The sequence below is a fragment of the Populus trichocarpa genome, chromosome 14 (genome assembly GCF_000002775.5).
Source record: "Populus trichocarpa isolate Nisqually-1 chromosome 14, P.trichocarpa_v4.1, whole genome shotgun sequence".
NCBI lineage: Eukaryota > Viridiplantae > Streptophyta > Magnoliopsida > Malpighiales > Salicaceae > Populus > Populus trichocarpa.
In genome coordinates this window covers 5,483,511-5,504,955 of record NC_037298.2, presented here as the reverse complement: position 1 = coordinate 5,504,955, position 21,445 = coordinate 5,483,511, and the positions used below count along the sequence as shown (strand labels likewise).

At 34.4% G+C, this 21,445-nt stretch overlaps 2 protein-coding genes across 6 annotated transcripts; one reads left to right on the top strand and one right to left on the bottom strand.

The window, feature by feature from the left end:
• Window positions 1-5,174: 5,174 nt before the first annotated feature.
• LOC7496974 (SKP1-like protein 21) lies at window positions 5,175-10,456 on the top strand. Of its 2 annotated transcripts, none has more exons than XM_024584715.2 (10): window positions 5,175-5,483; window positions 5,628-5,807; window positions 6,368-6,592; window positions 6,812-7,003; window positions 7,085-7,195; window positions 7,311-7,389; window positions 8,254-8,357; window positions 8,443-8,624; window positions 9,264-9,397; window positions 10,044-10,456. In XM_024584715.2, the coding sequence occupies exons 2-10, from the start codon at window positions 5,772-5,774 to the stop codon at window positions 10,064-10,066; spliced, it is 1,086 nt and encodes a 361-aa protein (XP_024440483.1). In that variant the 5' UTR covers window positions 5,175-5,483; window positions 5,628-5,771; the 3' UTR covers window positions 10,067-10,456. The 2 variants fall into 2 exon arrangements, with proteins under 2 accessions (XP_024440483.1, XP_024440484.1); XM_024584716.2 differs by having other exon boundaries at window positions 5,177-5,483; window positions 10,050-10,456.
• Window positions 10,457-11,021: 565 nt separating this feature from the next.
• On the bottom strand, window positions 11,022-19,147 carry LOC18105227 (signal peptide peptidase-like 4). 4 transcript variants are annotated; one of them, XM_006375283.3, is made up of 14 exons: window positions 18,881-19,144; window positions 18,066-18,224; window positions 17,835-17,946; window positions 17,197-17,316; window positions 16,859-17,010; window positions 16,563-16,745; window positions 15,657-15,691; window positions 14,506-14,668; window positions 13,893-13,946; window positions 13,532-13,624; window positions 13,297-13,439; window positions 12,769-12,839; window positions 11,978-12,061; window positions 11,022-11,376 (listed from the first exon to the last, which is right to left on the bottom strand). In XM_006375283.3, exons 1-14 carry the CDS (start codon window positions 19,013-19,015, stop codon window positions 11,261-11,263), a joined length of 1,620 nt encoding a protein of 539 aa, XP_006375345.1. In that variant the 5' UTR covers window positions 19,016-19,144; the 3' UTR covers window positions 11,022-11,260. The 4 variants fall into 4 exon arrangements, with proteins under 4 accessions (XP_006375345.1, XP_024440480.1, XP_024440481.1 ...); XM_024584712.2 differs by having other exon boundaries at window positions 16,859-17,015; window positions 17,205-17,316; window positions 18,881-19,143; XM_024584713.2 differs by lacking the exon at window positions 12,769-12,839 and having other exon boundaries at window positions 18,881-19,146.
• Window positions 19,148-21,445: the final 2,298 nt, after the last annotated feature.

Below are 21,445 nucleotides of genomic sequence, written 5' to 3'. Positions count from 1 at the left end.
CGACTGCTTGTAACATGAGGATTTGACGATTATGTATCAACTGTTTTAATCAATACTTGAAGATTTCTGTACTCTTTGGGATTGCATGTTGAGAATTCTGTGTTATTGCTGCTGAGAATCTAGTGTTTCCAAAATGACCACTGATTATCCCTGTTCTATAAAGGGATCTTTCCTTAAAAAAAAAACAAAGAATGGGACGAATTAGCAGAGGGGGACTCGATAAAGCAAAGGAGATTGGAAGGGACAAAAAAAAAAAAAAAATTGGATGAGGAAAGCTTCATGGATTAGAAGAAATTATGTTCTTATTCTCCCATTTTCCGATGATGGTAAAGGAGACCAATTCAAAAGTATCTATTTTGTCGTCCAGAACGTTTGCTTTTAAAGTCTTTTGTTAAGAGGATTGTTCCAAGGATAATATGATAAAATTATAGAGTTTGGTCATCTGGAACAGGAGGGAGGTAGAAGACTCTAGTTTTTCTCCTTTGAAAGTGGAAGTGCTTGCTCTACTAGTGAGGTGAATGCATTGAGGAAAACGAAGGGCTAGAAGAATCAACAAGAAGATAAGAAGTGAGTGAATGAACCACGAATAATAGGCTTCGGGAAAGATGACATGTGTTGGCGACTGAGGTTGCTCTTTTCTTCATTGGCTGACGCGTGTACGATGATATTTCTCCTCAACAAAACGACACAGTACAGATAAGTGAAGAAATCAAGAGAAGATCGAGAAAACGACCACGTTTTAAATTGAAAATTAGGTCAAAGATCATAACAGTCCATGAATCACAACCAACGCCTAGCGTATCTCTAATTTAAATTCAAAGCCCTAGCTATGTGAATAAATAAGGAAGGAGAATTGGTTGAGGAGGTGGGAAAATGCTCCTAAGCAAATCACGTGATCCAGGAAGCCCGGGTTACCTCGAATCTACCTAGGAATTTAGTTTAGAAAATTATTCTTTCATTTGGCTCTAAGTTTCTTTAATTTTTTTTTTAATTTAAACTTTGAGAATTCAGTAAAAGTGAGTCATTTATTGTTAGGACTTTCATCATTTCACTTATGGTTCTAGTTGGTTTCATTATAACTTGGTATCGAAGTGGCATTCCTTGGAAAAAAAAATATGGTGAAGGCACTCTAGTTTACGTGGATGAGTAAAAAAACTAAAAAATTAATTAAATTAAGAAAATAAAAAAAAATAACTAAAAAAACCAAACCGTGAAAAAAAATCGATTAAACCGATTAAAATTTTAAAAAAAATCGATCGGTTTGGTTTCGGTTTTATAAGCCTGAAACCAAAAAAACTGAACCGAATCCAAACCGAAAAAACCCCGGAAAAAAACCGAGTTAAACTGAAAAAATCGAGCCAAACCGGAGAAAACCGAGCCAAACTGGTTTGAACCGGTTTTTGTTCTAAAAAACCGAACCGAACCAAAACCGTTTGGTTTAAACTGATTTCGGTTTCGGTTTTTTTTAGAAAAAAAAATTCGGTTTAATTACTTATTTTTTGATAAAAATTGAACCGAACAAAAAATGATCACCCCTGTAATTTCACAAATGATAAAAACAACAATAATAAAAAAAGCAATAACAAGACACACAACAGCATGATCAACAATATATTTTGGGAGATATAGACCAACAATTGAGAATCATGTTAACAAGGATAAACCAATTATTTAAGGCTTGGGAAAGAAGGCCAGTGAATTTACCAGCTACTTCCTCTACAGAGTCGGTCAATAGTAACCAGGGGCAGAAGATGGTCCCACGGGAGGAACACCAGCTTGTTCAACTCAAATACACTCGACTGGAATTTCCACGATTCAATGGTGATAGCCTAATTGGCTGGGTTTACAAGGCAAATCAATTTTTTATTTTCCATAATACCGAACAACAATATAAGAGACGAGATTAAATTTGGGGTTAGAATGCTGAATCCCTAGAATTTAGTGGTTGCCTATGGACTGGCCGTAATGTAAGAGGATAAATTGGATATTATAGAGAGATTATGGAGATCTCGCCCGACAAGAACTCAGGTGAGAAATCTATCTCAATCTTTGCCTAGGATTTATACTAAATCTTTTTATACCCATACAGAAACTTACCGAGACCTAAATTAAGAAGAAAAAAGATAAAGGGCTTCGTTTTAAGTATAATGAAAAGTGGACCCCAGACCACAAATGTTGTGGACCGAGGATATATTTGATCAAATAAGTTGAAGATTAGACCGAGGAAAGAATTTCTAATATTGCCGGAGATCTTATTGACTCGGGAGACCATAAAACCCTAAAACTATGAAGGTGAAAATATATGGTCAAGTAGAAGGGTTACTTGATGAGATCCATGGTTCTTAACTATTTTCTAAGCTAAATGTATGGTCGGGTTTTTATAGATAAGGATGAAGGAGAGTCCAACTAGCTATTTTTTAATTGAAAAGAAATTCAATTAAAAAAATAAAAAAGCCCCAACGCGGGTTTAGGGCAGCCCACCTACTTGGATCTACTTTTTTATAAGAAAACGTTTTGACGAAGGTGGCCGCTCCTTCAGTTAAAAAAATAGGCGACGGGTCACCAAAGATTTAACAAAAGAGGACCTTGACAAAGTCCTTGGACTCCTCCCGGCCTGAAGTTGACACCATTGGGCCTAGAAAAGAATAAGGAACGGATTAGACTTGGCCCATAACGTTAACGGAAAAGGACCTTGAAATAGAAATGGACCCAATTATCATACTGCCCATTTTTTAATATATGTGTGTGTGATCCTGGTGACCTTGAACCAGTAGTGGCTAAGAAATTGTTTCAAGCTTATCGAGTTCCGTCACCAAATTTAAGCCCATGCATATAATCGCTGTGATATCATAGTCGTTTTATTTTAAAATTTAATTTTTTTTTATTTTAAATTAATTTTTTTATGTTTTTTTTTTAATGTGTGATATTAAGAATAATTTTTTTTTAAAAAAAAATTTATTTTAATATATTTTTAAATGAAAAACTCTTTAAATCGCAACCATTACTATATTCTCAAACATAACCTTAAAGGAGCTAAAAAATTAAGCTTGTTTGGTATATTTTTTAAGTATTTTTTATTTAAAAATGTATTAAAATAATATTTTTATTTTTAAAAATTTATTTTTAATATTAACATATCAAAACAATTTACAAATAAAAAAAATCTAAAATAAAAAAATTATTATTTTTTGTTAAAATCACTTTCAAACCTCAGAAACAGTCCTGGAGCAAGTAAATAGTAGAGGCCCGTTCATCCAGCAGGTGTTTAATTATCATCTTCTATTTATTTTCGATTTTTTACCTAGCTTGTTATTTCGAATTACATAAATATTTCGTCAGCTGTTAATTTTATAATCAATCCCATTTATCATCAAATTCAAAATCAATGCAGTACAAGTTTATATATCCTTATATATATATTTTTTAGAATACCAGGATTTCTTTTTAGCTTATACTATATTTTTTTTTGCCAACTCTATGCAGCAAAACGAGTCAATTTTTTTTAATATAAAAAAGTATTCAGACAATGATAACCCGAATGAATTCGAGTTAACTTGACTAATTTATAATCTGGGATTGAGAAAATTTTAACTGACTTGATATGAATTTAAAAAAGTGGAAAGAGAAGATAAGGGCAGGAGAAAAAAAAAATCAATTACTGCTAAACCACCATGACTTGAGCAATATGTGCTGCCTAGAGGGTGTTTGGCTTGGAGGTGTGATGATTTTTTTTCAAATGTACAATACATTTTAAGCACAAACCACACCTTCAAAAGCTATAAAAACATGTTTTTTTACTTAAAAAAAGCACAAGCTACCTCTCATCTCTGTCTCCACTTGACGTTTCTAGTGACACGATAATTGAGAAATTTTGGTCACCGAACAACATTGCACATATTGTTTGAAGGGCACAAAAGATGTCTATTCATTGGCGCATGCTTCGTCCATGTCAACAACTTTATCTTTTTTTATTTTATCTATAAAAATACTAATTTTCTCTAATTTCAAATAAAATATAACAAAAAAGCATGAGAAAAAAAATAGTAAAATACCCTTTGACTCAACCTTTAATTTTTTTGATTTTAAAGACAGTGAAGTAATTATACTACATGTAAAAAATGAAATTACACAAGAGCCATCTTAGCCTTTAATTCTTTTTTGCCTTGAAATAGTATCCATGTAATTCAGCTGTGTAAAATATATATATATATATATATATAAAACTGTCCTTAATCAATATGCAAATAACCTACGAGTCCTATGAAAAATACCATTATATCCCTGCAAGCAGGCCAAAAACTTTGTACATAGAAAAGCAGAGATAAAAACAAACTATGCAAGTACACCATGAACTGTCTTACGATCTGTATTAAATAATTGAGTTTCTTTAATTTTTTTTATAATTATATAAAATGCTAGGACGATCTAATTTTATAATTCAATTAGTTATAGATTAATAAATATTTTAATATATTATTACTTTGCATGGTGATCTTGTCAAAAATGCCATGTTAATTATATAATTATTTTTAATCATATAACTCTTGTCGAAGTTAAATTGTAATCATAACGAAATCAAATATTCATGAAATATGATTATTAACCTAAATTCTAAAACTCATATAAAAAAATAAAAATCACAATATAAGCTTTTTAACTGATTTAAATGAAAAAAAATATACTGTGAGAAATTTAATAATCTGAGAGTTTCACCGATATTCTATTTTATTTATTTTTTATGCAAACACATAATACGAAGTGACCTATCCTATTTCATAACCCTCACAATAACACAACCTTCGCAGTTAATAATTAAATCTTTTATTTACATAACTATATATACGTGTCAAAAATAAATCTCTCATCCCATAATTCTTAATAAATTGCGATTGTTTTACTATATATATATATATATATAGATATATATATATATATATATATATATAGAGAGAGAGAGAGAGAGAGAGAGAGAGAGAGAGAGAGATTTTATTTCAAAGTAAATCATGCCCGTGACTTCAATTTTCAATAATCATAGTATTTTTTTTTTGTGAAAGAATAAATGTTTTTTTCAATTTCAAGCAAAATCAGCTATCCTCACCATCTCCCGAGCTCAACTGCATTACTTGTATGATTTATTTATTTTTTAAAATTTACCCAAAAATTATTTATTTTTTCATAAAATACCAATCCTAAAAACGGGTTAACGTGTGTGCGGCGACGTTTTACCGGACACGAACGCTTAGACGGCGACGCGGCGCGCAACTTTCACTCAGATAAATCGCAAAGTTTCGCAGTCACAATCTTAATTTTCTCTTAACTAATCTCTCTCTCTCCATCTCTCTGTCTCAAAACCTAAAAATTAAAATTCATTCACTCTCCCTCCCTCCCTCCCTCCCTCCCTCCCTCCCGCACGCACTATTATCATTTCCGATTTCGCCGCCAACTGCCAAATCTCTCCTCCCCCTCTCCCATCCCCCTCTCAGGTACATTAATTTACATGCACATGCATATAAACTAACCGTTAGCTTATTATTCTTTAATTTAGGGTTTGGTTTTATGTTGCTGCATTTTATTTTAACTGTCTTTGGAGATTGAGAACTGATAGGTTAAATTTTTTCTCTTTGAAGCTTTCTTTCTCCCTCTCCAATTTGATGGAGGACCTGGAGTCTTGGATGTTTTTATAGATTTTTAGAAACTCTTAAACGCAGCGTTTTATAGTCGTCCCCGCACTGCGAGCCAAGGAGATACGTCTTTTGGATATTGTTTGTCAAATGTCAGAAGTTGATATGGCTGTTATTAAACCTGAGGTTTGTTTCCTTTTGCTTTTCTTATTATTTTTAATTTCTTAAAAGAATTTCAACATTCTAATTAAATCTCTGCTTTTATTAGTTTTATCTGCACTTGTTTTCTGCCATTTTATGGAGAAAATATCTGTTTTTTTATGTGCAATTATCTCTTCCCGCTAGGACGGCATATGGTTTGCTTTGAGTTGATTGGTTAGCAGTCGTGGAATGTAGGCCTTAACTGTCCATGTAGATGTAAATTGTATGTTCTCTTTTGGCAGCAACATATTCTTGGAATGATGGTAGTAAATTTTGCATGATCAATGCTGAATTGGTGAATACCGACTCATTTCATTGATTTTTTAAGCTTTTGCAACTAATATTATTCAAGTTAGAAACAAGAGAGTTAAAGCATTGTGTATTTTCTAACCCCTTTCTATAACAGAAGATTTTATATTGTTGATCCGTGATCTCTTGTTTATTTGAGCTTCTTCTTGAAGTCCCTGTTTTATTGTGGGGCTCTATTCTGTGTTATAATGAGGAATTATTCAAAAGACTCAAACCATGCTGCTATCTGTTGTCAGATGATGAAATCATATATCTGGATACAGACCACGGATGGTGCAATTCAGCAAGTGGAACAAGAAGTTGCCATGTTTTGCCCTATGATATGTCAGGAAGTAATACAAAAGGGAATGGGATCCTCTAAGAATTGTGCTATATCTCTACCTCAACGTGTCACTCCTGCCATGCTTAGCCTAATTCTTGATTACTGTAGATTTCATCAAGTTGCTGGCCGCTCTAACAAGGTTTCTTCACATTTCTGGCATCTCATATGCTGTTTGTTGGCTTTACATTTGTTTCTTGCTCTCAGTAGTTGATGTCAGAAGTACATGTTAAATGGGAAAACTTTAACCGATCATTTACATGTCCAGGGAGCTGCTAGTTCATAAAAAGTTGTAGAAGATGAAATAGCATAGGTGTAGCACAACTTACCCTAGTCTTTTGTGTTTTTTTTGTGTGTGTAGGAACGCAAGTCTTTTGATGAGAAGTTTGTTCGAATGGACACAAAGAGGCTTTGTGAGTTGACTTCTGCTGCTGACAGCCTCCAATTAAAGCCTTTGGTTGATCTTACTAGTCGCGCCCTTGCTCGAATCATTGAAGGGAAAACCCCTGAGGAGATACGTGAGATATTTCATTTGCCTGATGATCTAACAGAGGTGTCTGGTACTTGTGAGAACTGTGTGTAGCATGACTTTTTCATACACGCTGTGATTTTAACTTTGGTCCCACTGATTTAGGAAGAGAAGCTAGAGCCTTTGAAGAACACAACTGATGATCCACGGATCCGACTTTTAAATCGGTTGTATGCAAAGAAGAGGAAAGAACTAAAAGAGAGAGAGAAACTAAAGGTTTTCTTTTCTGTCCAAACTTTGTCCTTCGAGTATTGATACTTTCATCAGTCTTAATCCTAATCAAACTGCTAGTTGTGGATTGTGATTGGGTTGGGCCTTCCATTTGTTGCAGGATGTTGATGCTGAAGAGGAGCATGTGGATGACCGCTCAGTTGATGACCTCTTGTCTTTTATCAATGGAGGAGATGGAGGTATGCTCAAGTGTTGTTCAACTGTAACTTGTCATTCTCCTGATTCCTAAACCATTTTCTATCTTCATGATGTAAATGCTGAGGTTTGATAATATAATCCCAAACCTGCCAGTGAATATGACAATGCCATATCATAGAGTATAAAAACTAGGAAATATCTGTTTGTAGTTTGTACAGCATTACTTGAAAAGAAAATAAGTAGAATGGATGTTTCAATCTAGAAATTTGTTCTTTCAACTCCTATTTGGAATAGAATGAGTAGAGACTTCTAGGTTCAAGAGAATCAGGGCAAGAAATTTTATGTTCTCTAATGATTGTTTCATTTTTGTTAGTGGTGTCTGATTTGGATGATAACAAATGCGAAGAGGAGTGTGAGAGCTTGGCAGGACTTAAGTAATAAAGATATATGTATTGGTACACCTTGATAGAAATGCACGCGGCTCCTTATTGAACATTTGAGTTTTATGGGATTGGCATTGCTGTAATTTTCATGGTTGATCATATTCTTAAAGGGACCTGGACTTGATTCTTCATCTGTGTTATTCATATAATTTCTAGTTATTTCTGGATTTTTTGTTGCACAGTATTGGTGTATGAAATTGTACTTTTGTTAAAGATTCAGTATAATCTACCTGATAGTGCAAATAATTTAGTGTCTACCAAGCATATATAAAAGCATTTCAAGTTTCAAACGACGAATTGCTGTTGTAAATTTCTTGGTGTGCTTAGATGATCAGAACAATACCTTTGACGCAGTATTGTATGTCTGTTTTTAGTGACTTTTAGTCTTTATATATATATATATATATATCTATTTCATATGCTCTTGAAGGCCTAACCGGGGGCAAGAAATTTTCTTCTCAGATTCTAAAGGGATTAAGACTTCCAAGAATAAAAAGAAGCACAGAAAAAGAAAAGATCTGCAAAAGTGTGCCCCTTCAAATGAAGCCATTGAAACGCCTAAAAAGGTTGGGCCACCTTGTTCCCATCCCTTATCTTTTAAAGTATGGGGTTCAGCAATAGTCAAGCTTCTTTTTTGTCACAATTTCTCAGGAGTCAAACGCTGCTAGTTCTCTATGCCATAATGCTGAGGTGGATCACGAATTACAGTCCAGTCTTAGTGAGAAATTAAAGTTACAAGATGCGGCAGGTGAAATTTTTGCACCTACAGTGGAGTTTGATGATGTTGATATTGATGATGAGATAGATCCAGCTTTAAAAGAAGAAATTGATAGGTGAGCATGGACATGGATTATTAATGTATTCTATAAACTGTATGCTCACACACACACACACACGTGATGTGATATATATATTTAATAAACTGGATTATTAAAAGAAGAAATTGTGTGTGGATATATATATTTAATCTTGAAACAGGGTACCCTTTTCCTATTTTGGTAAATAATGTTTGCTAGTTTTTCCTTTTTTCCACATTTTCTACACTTGACCAATTGTGATGTGAAGTTAAAAGATTACCTACTTGTTTGTGTGGTCTGCGCACTGACCATTTCCAGCAGTATTTGTTCGTGCCTTCAATAGCATTGTTTAAAAGTAAGATGGTGTGATTCATATTTGGTCAATGAGAACTTACCATGGCAATTATTTGGGCATTCAAATTATTTGTATGTATTATATTTTGAAGCTTCTGGATTGCATATTGCAGCCTTTAAGTCTTTTGAATATTCCACATGATGTTACTGGTTGAGCTTTCACATATGGTCATTTCCTGTTGATAATACTGTGGATTGGAAAGAATATTACACCCTTCTTTGCACTCTCCTCCATACCATGGTCTTGACCTAATTTTGTTGCATTCGACATGAATATTAGTACTTTCTGGTTTGGTATTCCATAATATCTTTTTTCCCCAGGGAGGTTGAAGATTTTGCTCGAATACTAAATTCAGATTGGCCTGAAAGGATGCAGGAGCTTCTATCTTTGGGTCAAGAGAGGAGACTGACACATTTATCTGTTAATGGCAATGGTGCCTTGAAAGGACATGCAAGTATGCCCTCTTTTCCCTTGTGACTTAAAGTTTCTCTTGCATGTGGTGATTTTGTTCTCTGGAATGTCCTATTCTTTGTGTGTTGGTAGTTGCCTACTTTAATGCTAGCATTTGGTTTCATCCTCTTCCTGTAATTTGATTTGCGGGATCGGAGATTCAATTGTTAATCAATGGTATTCCCCAAACTGTATTCCATGTGAATTTCCACTCCCACCCACTACATGCATGATTTGGACCATTTTGTGTTTGCTATATTCCTTAAGAATCTTGTCATTTTAGTCTGCATGATTGGAAAATTGGAAATTCTTGTCTTGACTTGGTTGTTTTATCCAGTGACATTTTTCAAGTCTTGCAACAATGTGATTCTTGAAATCTTAATTCACTTGACTTTGTACTTTTAGTGGGCACCATGAGTTTGTCATGTGAAATCAGAAAAACCAATATGTTTGAGCAGATGTCTGGAACCTAAGGTTTCAGTTGAATAATGATCTCCCATAGTTTGTGAATGGATAGATAGGATAAAGCATTATCTGTTAAAATGTTTATTAAACAATGGCAGCAGCATTACTTGAAACTTAATCCATTATAGCCACCATGATCATCATGTTCCTCGGTGACTAATTAAATGATTTGTTTGGATGGGGAGGACCAGATCCTGGGCAGAAATGAATATTCCAGTATGGATTCTCTCTCGGACGGCCGATGGCTGGAACAATTTTGACCAGATCCTAATGCAGGTAGCATTGACGGCAACAAAAAGAGGATTGCATTGTCATTGATGTGAATTCACATGTAAGTTTTTTTCTATTTATTTTTTTATTCTTTTTCTCATAAAAGGAAAAATAGAAAGAATTGCCTGTGCTTTTTAGGAGGCAATTTGATTGTAGGGGCAACATTTGTACTTTAAGAGAAGGAATAAAAATGCAAAAGCTGTTCCATGAGCCAGCTCTGCTCAATTGTTATTATCTGGTGTGGGGTGGTTGTGCTGTCTGTTAATGGAAAGAAACTGCCTGTGATGTTATTTGTCAAGGAATATTGATCATCTTTCCCAGCTGAGAATCGTCTTCTCTCTCTCTCACTCCTGAACTTGAAGAGATATTTATACCTGTTCAATGATTTGGCAGAAATTCCTCTGCTCAGAATGACATTTTTGATGGTTGTAATTGCCTTGGGCTTTTTCGTGGTGTGCATAGATGATAGACCATAGAGCACAGGTTGATGTGCGCTATGGAGCCTTCGGAAAGTTTTTTTAGCATATTTGTAGAAATAGCAACCACAACGTGGGATAGGGGAAAGGAATGGAAGATACAGATGATAGCAATTTCTGGTCATGACTTGCATCTTTGAACTTTTTAATTCTGGAACACTCATATTAACCGGTAAATGCTGAATCGAGTGTCCTAGTGGAAATCATGCTGAAATAAAAAGGAATGATTCTGGATGCTGTTCAAATCGCAAGACTTGCATGTTCTTACGCCGGGGGTGAGTTTACGCCTCACCAAGTTGTGCTACTCAGGGGGGATAGAGTCCATGCTCGAATAATCGACTCCCAGAGCGGCTTCTTGTGATGAAATTAAGACTATACGATAACATAAATAAGAAGACATGTTGGACTAAGCAGAAGTTTAAGAGCGTTGGGAACTAAAGTAGTTCGATTATGCAATATTGGCACGAGATCAGCTGCTAATCCGAGCGAAGATAAAGATCCTTCGCAATCAGTCAAGCTAATTTTACTCTCACTTCGGTTCCCAGGCGGTTAATGGCTAAAAACATTACAAGCTCTCCTAAAACTTGTACAGGTAACATTTACGAGCTCCTTGTGTATACTATACTAAAACCAGAACAGCTAGACATGGTTGTATTTTATTGTTGAGAGCCAGGGGGTTGAAATTGGATGTGCGGGCAGTGCCTTTCAGGTTCTCCCATTGTCCATAATGTTTTGAGATCACCTCGTCGCCTTCCCAGCGTCAGAAACGTACCTGCATCCATGATTAAAGAATTAATCTCATGCGAATTATGTAGACAAACAAGAATGACCACTCAAGGAGGCCATTTCTGTAATTCTCCTATACGAAACAGGCCAATGCTTGATTTGTTCTTCTTATTTTTTTTGGTGATCTAGACCATTTAAGCATTTTGCTCCATGTTATCCCTTGAACTTCAAATACTCATTCTTGATTGATAAATGTCAATGCTTGATTTAGTCAAGGAGGGGATGAGTTTTGAGCAAATGCTTTGATGGTCTCAAGCACCCTGTACCATGGAGATGGTATTTGGGCTGCTCAGAGTCCTCCAGTTTCAGCTGGCAATTGCCTAGGGTCCTTCAACTTCAGCTGGCCTAAATACATTTTCAAACCAGGGTGGTGCACTTTTGCATGCAAAGGAAATGCTTACGTGGCCCAAGTGAAAGCTTGCAAGCAATTGCCACTATTGTTTGCCAAGAGTAATATGGGTAATTTCTGGACCTCCACTTGGAGCGGGGTGCTGTAGAAACTTATTTTAAACTATAAACCTCTCCACTAAAGGGGAATTACCCATGGGCTTCACCCAATGGTTGTGTTGCTGCTGCTTAGTACTTACCAAGGGTGAATGGAACAATGTAAAGCAAAGCTGGCTGGCCATGCCCATCCATCATGTTCAAAGCCAAGTATGTTATTAGGAGACCTGCACATTAACAAATTGTGGATAGTGATGATGGCGGTCATTAATTACAAAAACATAAAACACCCACAAAGTCAGTCACAAAGCAACATTCATTTTTTATATACTGCTTCAGAGAAACTTGTTTCCTATAAACCATGCTTAGTTTCAAACTATATGATCCATCCTAGGAGAATTTACTCCAACAAATTCTTAACAGGATATTGACCTTGATCTCTTGCTGTAGCCTTAAATCTCTGGTAGTATATAGTGCAGAAATATATGAACATCTTGTCCTTTTTATTTAAGGTTGCCAAACTATATCACACTTCTTGAAACCCCTTTGAAACATGAAAACTGTTTGCAACTGCCTCTATATGTTTCATCATCGCATGATGCAGCTCTTATTAAGCAGCGGTGATGATCCAAGTTTAATGTGTGCAACACATGAATGAGTGTGTATCAGCTATGTAAATTTTATGTTGTCTTTCTTTATCTCCTCCTCACAAGGAGAGTTCAACGCATGCTATAATTTCCTAAAATCCTTTTGCACAGGTGGTCAAATATACTTGTATATGGCTCATATATGCATCCCATTGATAATTTCTATCAGTTGCTTTTAACTACCAGCTTTCCATGCTTGAATAACACATAATGAACTAAAATGTTAAAAGTTATCTTATGAACCACAGTGATGTGTCCAGGTCCATCCACTTTAGCTTTTGGCATACCTAAACCATAAGCAGTCATTGCCCACAAGAAGTATCCGGCTCGAAGATTCTTCTTTGCAAGCCAATCATATCTGCAAAATGACCAGCACTACTCAACTTACAAGCAGTTAAAACATCATATCAAATCCCAGTCTGTCAAAACATATCAAAGTAAAAACATCCATAAGTATTATGACGAGAATAGGCCTTATATAGTTCATGGGCCAAGCATCATAGCCCATTCCACTTTCATCTGGTCAAAATATGGTTTGTTTGACAATAATTTCATGGCCTTACAACTTAAGAGGGAAAAAGAGAGAGAGAAAGGGGCAATTTCCAATTAAAGAATGAGTGTTTCTACATAATCATGGCTATACCATTCTGAAATCTTATCAATTTCAGGCCTGCTACAGGTAACCACAAAGGCAGGACAAGAAGGAAGCTGACAGCAATGATAGTCACTTCTGGAGAAATGGAATACTTGCATTTTCAAGGGAATTAAGGGACATTGTCATCAGCTGAGTTAGTTATATGGATTAAGATTCAAACCTCAATGAAAAAGCTACAAGCAATCCTGGTAAGATGATGTCACCAAACCCAATTATGCTATAGCCACCCCAAGGATCAAACATCCGTGGGATTTTCAGTAGCATTGGTATACCATCCTCTCCACTCTTATCACCACGAGCTACCTGTAAGAAGAGGAAAGACGTGAAGATTTGCATTTTCTATTAATATATACATTCATTACCAGGATCATTCAGCAGGCCTCAACACAACTTACCACTATCATCACACTCTCCTTGAACCACCATTTGGAAACAAAAACCCAGAAGATGTCATACAAAAAGGCACAACTTAGAAGAACTGTTCCCACCTGACCATTATTATTATTTTTTAAACCAAAAGAAAAGAAACTGCATCAGCATATTGAATAATGAATCATAGTAGTTAAAATGCATTTGTTCACCACTATTTATCAAGTACATCAAAAGCATGTTTCTGGAGATGAGAACAACAAATAACAATATGACAGGAAAAGACCCAAACCTAGATGACATTAAAAGGCTATCAATGAAAACAAATAAGGTAGCACTAGAACTGTGCAGTGGGAAAACAAACTAATAGAATGACTTTTTGATCACCTTGAGATTGGGCACACGAACAATCTGAAGAACAGTAATGATCAGAACAATACCCTGATGATGCAAGAAAAAAGGAGAAATATCAGTTGGCCTGTTCCAATCAATTTGCAATGATATGGAGAAGGTGAAAAGGAAAAGATAAAACAAATTAGAACCTTAGACATTTGAAGGTACAAAGACAAATAAACTAATTCTATTGCAAATACTTCCATAATAATGGAAGCGTTACATCTTTAACTAACTCATGTTAGTGCTTCACTAGTAAAATTTGATATTCAGTTACAAATTCTATACATGCTTCCGAATGTTACCATTAAACCATATTATTGCTAGTACTGTAATCAAGTTTGTACAATTTAGACATGAAATTAAAGATATTGCCCATTCACCTTTTCACTTATTTGTGCTCGCTATTAGTAGAGAGATTATTGGCTTGATGATGGTGGTATCTATTTAAGGGAGGGGAAACAAACATTATGCTTTCCATATAGGATAGCAATTTAAAACCATAGGCAGCCTAGTGGTTGTGTTCTATGGCATGGAACTTCACAAACTATGTATGCATGAAGAGAACTGCAGCAAGATGAATGGGAGTGAAAAAAAATTGTCTTACAAGGATATCTTGACCAATCCAAGCAAAGGAGACACGGCGGAAAACTGCCCAAACAACAGCAAATGCTATGCAGAAAGGAGAGACTGCCAAAGTCAGATATGAGACAGCTCCAAAGAAGGGAACTTTAATAAATGATTCTCCAGCAGGTTGAAACCATCTGAAACTATAATTGTTAGCTGTCAGTTATATGTTCCACGGGAACTTTGAAAAAACAAAGGAATTTAACAAATGTAGTAAAAGACAAGAATGGAAGAGTCAAGTTAAAAAAGACAAGAATGGAAGAGTAACTAACAAAAAAATACAAGTAATGTTGCTGAAAGAGGATAACATAATTCTTATACTGTAGGTACTGGAAAAAAAAAATCCCAAAGTCATTTGTTTGGCCACATTTAGTGTTGCATAAAGCAATTGCCACATTTTTTTAAAAAATAAATCCATGATTATAGATGGTCCTCAGACTAAATTTATCAAGAAACAGTAAACACCGTGGCAAGTTAAAAAAGACAAGAATGGAAGAGTAACTAACAAAAAAATACAAGTAATGTTGCTGAAAGAGGATAACATAATTCTTATACTGTACGTACTGGAAAAAAAAATCCCAAAGTCATTTGTTTGGCCACATTTAGTGTTGCATAAAGCAATTGCCACATTTTTTAAAAAAATAAATCCATGATTATAGATGGTCCTCAGACTAAATTTATCAAGAAACAGTAAACACCGTGGCAAGTTAAAAAAGACAAGAATCAAGTTAACACTGAAGGGCTGTCACACAGATAATCATTTTTCTAGAACCAACATGCATAACTATTAGGGGCACAGTAAAATAAGCTCTTAAGAAAATAGTCCAAGATCTGGAAAGATCAAGACTGGCTGAGTTCTTTTAATTTTTCTTTTCATATACAGTTCCAATAGTAAATAATTAAGAGACAAGCCCATAGTAATGAATGATAAGAATACTAGGGTGCGGGTGCTCAGCTAACAAGACAAAATCCCAATAGAGTGCCAACATAATCAGGTAGTAGAGGAAAATAAAAAAATGTTTGAAGAAGTCATGCTTCTTGTCCTTTTATTCTTATCACACGGATAAAAATTCCAACACAAAACAATTACGTTGAGAATTAAAATGCAGAAAGGGAAAAGAATACACATACCATGATAATAAAGCAACCAAGCAAGTTTGCAAGCCCTATAAGCATGAAGAGATTTCAAGGTTCAACATTCACAGTAAAAAAAACTTCAGAATGATGCAATCTGAATCAACAAATTCAAGCAAAGCTTGAAAGATTTATGGAAACTTAGGCACTGAGACTTGCCCCACGTTTCACCAATAAATTGTCTATTTGATGATTGAGAAAGAAATAAGACAAACATCATGGAAAATAATTTTTCATGGCATATCAGGCAAGGTTCCCCTTTGATAAAAATTGAATTGCTTTCCATCAGTTTGAAATAACTGAACCATATAGATTGGTTTCATTAACACAATTGGACATTTTCAACTAATTAATTCCTACAATTTGATGCCTCACAAATCAGAAATCCTAGAGACCTTTGATCAAATTTGCTTCTCTGACAACACTATACATCATCCGACAACGCAAGTTCCAAAGAACTAATGCCTTTAAAAATGTATAGTGTAGAATATAGTACATTACAGGCTTGAACAATGAAAAAACAAAATAAAGAATGAAAAGAGACCTTTGCAACCAGTTTACACCTATCTTTCAGTGACAATCATAAACTGAAATGTGAAACCAGTAAAAAAATAATCATGATAGCAAGCTAGTGTAATGACAAAATTTGATTAGACCTCAATAAGATCTCAGAATAAAATGCAGATTTAAAAAGGAGAGTAGATAGATCTAGAAAAGGGTGATTGGAACTTCTAGAAAAACCTGAAACTTTTAAGCAAGTTAGAAATAGGGGATAACACCAAGTAAAATCAAGAATCCTTGCATACAAGTTTACATATGGATGCCTATGTGTCTAAAAAAATAAATAAAGATGGCAGGTACATCGATAAAAAAGAATTAAGAATCAAAATGTAGCTGACCCACCTCCACTCCCCCAATGCAGAACAGAACCACCAGAACCTCAATAAACCAGTATGACATAAGCTTGTAAAGCATAATCAAGAAACATGAAGCAATCACGACAAAGAGAACTGCAGATGCTGTGTTGATGTTAACAATACCACTAGAGCGAACACCATCCATATCTATAAATTCATCCGAACCATCCTGCAAGCACAATGTCAATTGCTTATCACTTGAAAAAACCAGGGATCTAAACCACCAAGGATTATGCTTGACAGGAATTGCAAAAATTTATCTGTCTAGATGCCCAAAATGACCTTTAATAGCTTATCCTGCTCTATAGCAGCTTCTCTAGCACTCCACGCGGACCAGTAGGAAGCACATAAAATGGTGCCAACAGCCATGAGCCATAAGAACACTTCTGCAACATCTACCACTGGACGTCGTGGAGAGTATAACTGCACTTTAACTGAGGAAGGGAACATATGGAAGTGCAAACAAATGAATGCCCCATTCAAACAAAAGCCAAGTTTGCATATTAAGGTTTAATAACGATGCAACTGATTTCATGTACAATTGCATCTGAAGAAATGAAAAGGCATATCCAACTGTCCTACTGATACAAGGGAATGAATGAATATTGAGAAATGCAAACCTGTGGAGCTGCTCGTCAAATATTTTTCCAAGCTTGCACCAGCATCTTGTGGGAGCATGACAGCAGCAATGCCAATCTTTACATCAGTTTCATTGACTTCACAAACCATCTTGAAGAGTTCTACAGAAGAAAGTTCCAAGAGTAAATCATGAAACCAAAAATGCAAGCATGACCAGTATTGACTTTTGTTCGTAAAGAAGCCATAACTATTTTAAGTTCAACAATTTACTTAGGTGGCACTCGCATGTTCTAAAAATATTTGTTTTACGTTTTTGAATAAAAAAAGGATTTTGTTGTAGAGACATTTTCGATTGAATAAGAATACAAGTGGTTTTTCTCCTGAGAGTTTTAGTTTTACAGAGTCAAAGCAGCAGAAAATAAATGCATTTTGGAAGTAGCACAAATGAACAAATAACACGAATAACAGCAATTATGAGATTATAGATGCCTGTTGAGAGAGAGAGATCAGTGACACTTGTATACATCAACATAAACAGAACATGAAGAGCTAGACAGATCAGTTATTTTAGTGTTGAGCTCCAAGAGATCTAATGCATGGCAGCATGTGGGCACGCAAGTCAATCGAGAGGGTTTTGAATTGATACAAACAAGACGGACAAAATGTCACAAGCAAATACCTGTCCGGTTGTTTATGATAAGAATAGCTGAAGCACCAGCATCTTCAGCAACATTTGCCTTCGCTGTGAAGCTACAGTTACCTCGGTAAGCCAAGATCACCTCCCCTGAAAGCTACCCGGCAGCGAGAAAGTCCAAATTATAAGAAAATGAATAAATGAACACTATTTTGAACAACTAATTAAAATTTGAGCAAGATAAACTCTACAAATAGATCAGAAGTTAAAAAAAACCTTATTTCTGGGTTTGCTGCAACAATCAGGAGGGTCAGCCAGAGCAAGTGTAGATAAATTCGCATGTTTTTCCTTAGATTCCAAAGTGAGGCCAAAACGAGCACCAACACCAACATACTCAATGTCTTCTACGTCATTAATATAAGTTGGTACTTTGACCTATAAAATAAAATTCAATAACAGGTAAAATCAAACGACATTTACAAATGCAAGTAATCATTTTTAATTTCTCATTCACTATTGAATGAGTAAAAGAAAAACTGAATGGAAATTAATTCTTTTTAGATAACAAACGATTCCATCAATTAAAAGAAAAGATTATACAGAAGCGGTTAGGAGCATAAGCCATCCTCAAACGAGCAGAACAAAACTCTGATAAATGTAAAATTAATTTTTTATTTTCAAATTATTTTTGGAACAATTATTTCGTAATATTCAAACAGAAAAAAATGGGAATCATATAAAGCGAATATCCTCTCAAAGTCTACAACTACTATTCATTTTTTGAAAAATCAATTGAACGATCAACTGCGCACAACTTTCCCTCCTTTGCTAAGCAACCAAACATAAATCATCATAACAATAAAAAATATAAATTATAAACACTTCAGTCAATCCAAACGAAACTAATGCAGTTACCACCACTTCGCATCAAAATTGAACTAACAATTCATCGCAAAAATCAGCTGCCTAAAAGTTAACAATTTGCTTCATTTTCCTCTCCTCCAATTTTCTCACCATCCAAACAGAATCAACAGAGAGGATTTGAAGATAAAAATTAAAGTGAAGTAAGGAATTTTTCCTCAAAGCTTTACCAGAACGAAATTATTTTCACAGCCAGGCCGCTTTGGAGCGACGTCGTCCTGGTGCACTATATCACTAGCTGATCCAAAACAAAAGCTTGAAGCTAAAACAACTATAAATACATACTTATTTTTACAAATATTCATTTCAAACTAAATAATTTGAAGCTTCTTTTTAGGGTTTCAGCAGAAAGAGAGAGAGAGGAGGAGGAAATGTGAAAATGGAGAGAAAGCATGTGTTGTACTTGTCGTTTTAGGAGGGAGACATGATAAAAACGCCGTGTGGCAACCGTTATCGAACTGGTTTACCTATTGTTTTTTCTTTTTGTTGGTAGGTCAGATTAAACGCGTTGCCTAGACCGTGTCAATCACTGCCCTGAAATTTCATAATAACAGGTTTCATTTTTATTTTTTTTATTTTTTCTGTCAAAAACACATTTAAGTGTTTGTTTAGTTCGGGAGGGAGCCTATTGTAAGCAAATTTATTAAACCCGGCATGTAAACCGGTATGAATGATTTAACATGAGTTAATTAAATATAATTTTATTTTATTTTTTAAGAAATTTAAATAATTTTTCTTCTTATTTTTTTTAAATTAAATTATATTTTAATCAAGTTGATCATGTAACATATTAATTTACCATGTAGTTAAATTCTAATAAGTCAATTCTTATCCTAGTTTTTTTTAATCAGGTCAACTCGCTAAATTATAGTTAAAAAAATAATTAATATATGTGATTGAAAATGAATTTATATTAAAAATAAGTATGTTGTGTGTGTGTGTGTGTATATATGAAATAATAAAGATTAATTGGCTATGAAATATATATTTTACTTGTTAAAATATATATTAAATAATTTTAACAAAAAAATTAAAATTAAAAATTAAAAATAGAGATATTTAACTATTGTTTTCACTTCACTCGAATCTATTTATTATCACTAACAAATTCATCCTATAATGATCGTGGTATCAAACAATGATTATCCTCTTAACCTTTGTTCACTATTATTAAATTCACACTCCTGATTGGATGAAAGGATGCACAAATAAGATTTAATCCCAGAAATAAGCTTACAGGAGCTTGATGTGAACTCATGACTTATAAGGAAGAAATGGAAGGCTTTTTGTTTTTGTTTTTGTTTTTTTCTCTAAAATTAATAGCTTTTGTTAAAAACGTCACAACAAGACATTGACCTAACACACTGGTGGTTTTGCCAACTTACCGAAAGTCGTTGATAAAGCAAAGCGCGTGGGACTGTATTTAATCTTCAATCAAAGATTACCGGCGACTGTCTACAGAGGTTAAAACGTACGTATATGCCGTACATATAGGACGGCGGGATTAAATTATTGCCTTCCTTTTATTCTTCTGTGACCGAGTCCATCTAAGCCGGTAAACGTGGCAAATAAATATTGCATTGTAAATATGAAGAAAATGTTTTTTCTTTGTATCATTTGAAGTGTACCAATATTATCTGGACACGTATTATGGTCACCGGATCTGAAAGTACTGTCAGTACAAAGACTTTTCGTTAGGCATACGGCACTAGAACTAAGAAAGTGGGTCCCTCACATGAATAACATGTCTGGTCGCTGGTCAGCTCTTCGTTCACACGTGCACCATCGGTGTTGGTGGAATCACACGTGGGCTTTATTAATTTTTGTGGACCCAGCAGGGCGGGCCTGTATTTTGGAGAATTTATTAGGTGATAATGGAATGGGCTTTAAGCCCACTTAGCTTGCATGGATAAAATAATGGTATCTTTACCCCCACCATTTTCCCCTAAGGAACCACCAAAAGGCAAAATACATCAAAGTTTAAACCAACAGTCTCACTCAAACAAACACAAACTGATGCAATAGTTGCACTCTCCGTCCTCAATCAATCATGTATACTCATGTGAGGTTTTTGTATGATTTTTTTCATTCATCATAGTTTTAAAAACTTCATGTTAGAGAAAACAAATTTTATGAGTTATTTTTGCTTTAATAGGTGTAGAGAAGATGAGTGAAGCCGAGTTACCTTGAATGATTGAAGTTTGATTATATTTTCTTGAGTTAAGAAATATGAATCCTTTTTATTTAGAAAGATTCTGAATTGATTAAGGTTTTTTTTTAATGAAAAATATATAAAATTAAGAAGGGTATAATATAAAAATTAAAAGTTATTAGTTTAGGTATTTGATAGAGACTTATGATCAACCAAAGAACTATATTTAATATAAGTAGTTTTTAACCCAGATTTTATAGGTAAAAAAAGCATATTTGGTGTAGTTTATAATAGTAAAGCATGTACAACAACATCGCTTAACAATGATTTTAAGGTTTACATAAAAAAAGAATTAATGGGTTAAAACAATATAATTGAATATATTTTACAACCCAAAAAGCAAAATGAAATTCCAAATTTTCTAGAAAGAGTTATGATCATTTTAGTAGACAATTTGCGATTGACAGATTATTGTAATTATTTACTAAATGTATAGGTTTTAAGTTGAGATTTTGGATTTTGGTTGTTTAAACATGAGATGATCTTCATACACTATTATTTTTTAAACAAAATAAATATTATA

Bases quoted from the DNA above. Each gene is read 5' to 3' on its own strand.
- LOC7496974 (XM_024584715.2), top strand. From the start codon at position 5,772: ATGTCAGAAGTTGATATGGCTGTTATTAAACCTGAG. The intron at 5,808-6,367 runs GTTTGTTTCCTT...ATCTGTTGTCAG, and splicing joins TGGCTGTTATTAAACCTGAG to ATGATGAAATCATATATCTG. The intron at 6,593-6,811 runs GTTTCTTCACAT...TTGTGTGTGTAG, and splicing joins TTGCTGGCCGCTCTAACAAG to GAACGCAAGTCTTTTGATGA.
- LOC18105227 (XM_006375283.3), bottom strand. From the start codon at position 19,015: ATGAATATTTGTAAAAATAAGTATGTATTTATAGTTGTTTTAGCTTCA. The intron at 14,669-15,656 runs GTATGTGTATTC...TAACAATTATAG, and splicing joins TTGGTTGCTTTATTATCATG to TTTCAGATGGTTTCAACCTG. The intron at 11,377-11,977 runs GTAAGTACTAAG...TCATGGATGCAG, and splicing joins CATTGTTCCATTCACCCTTG to GTACGTTTCTGACGCTGGGA.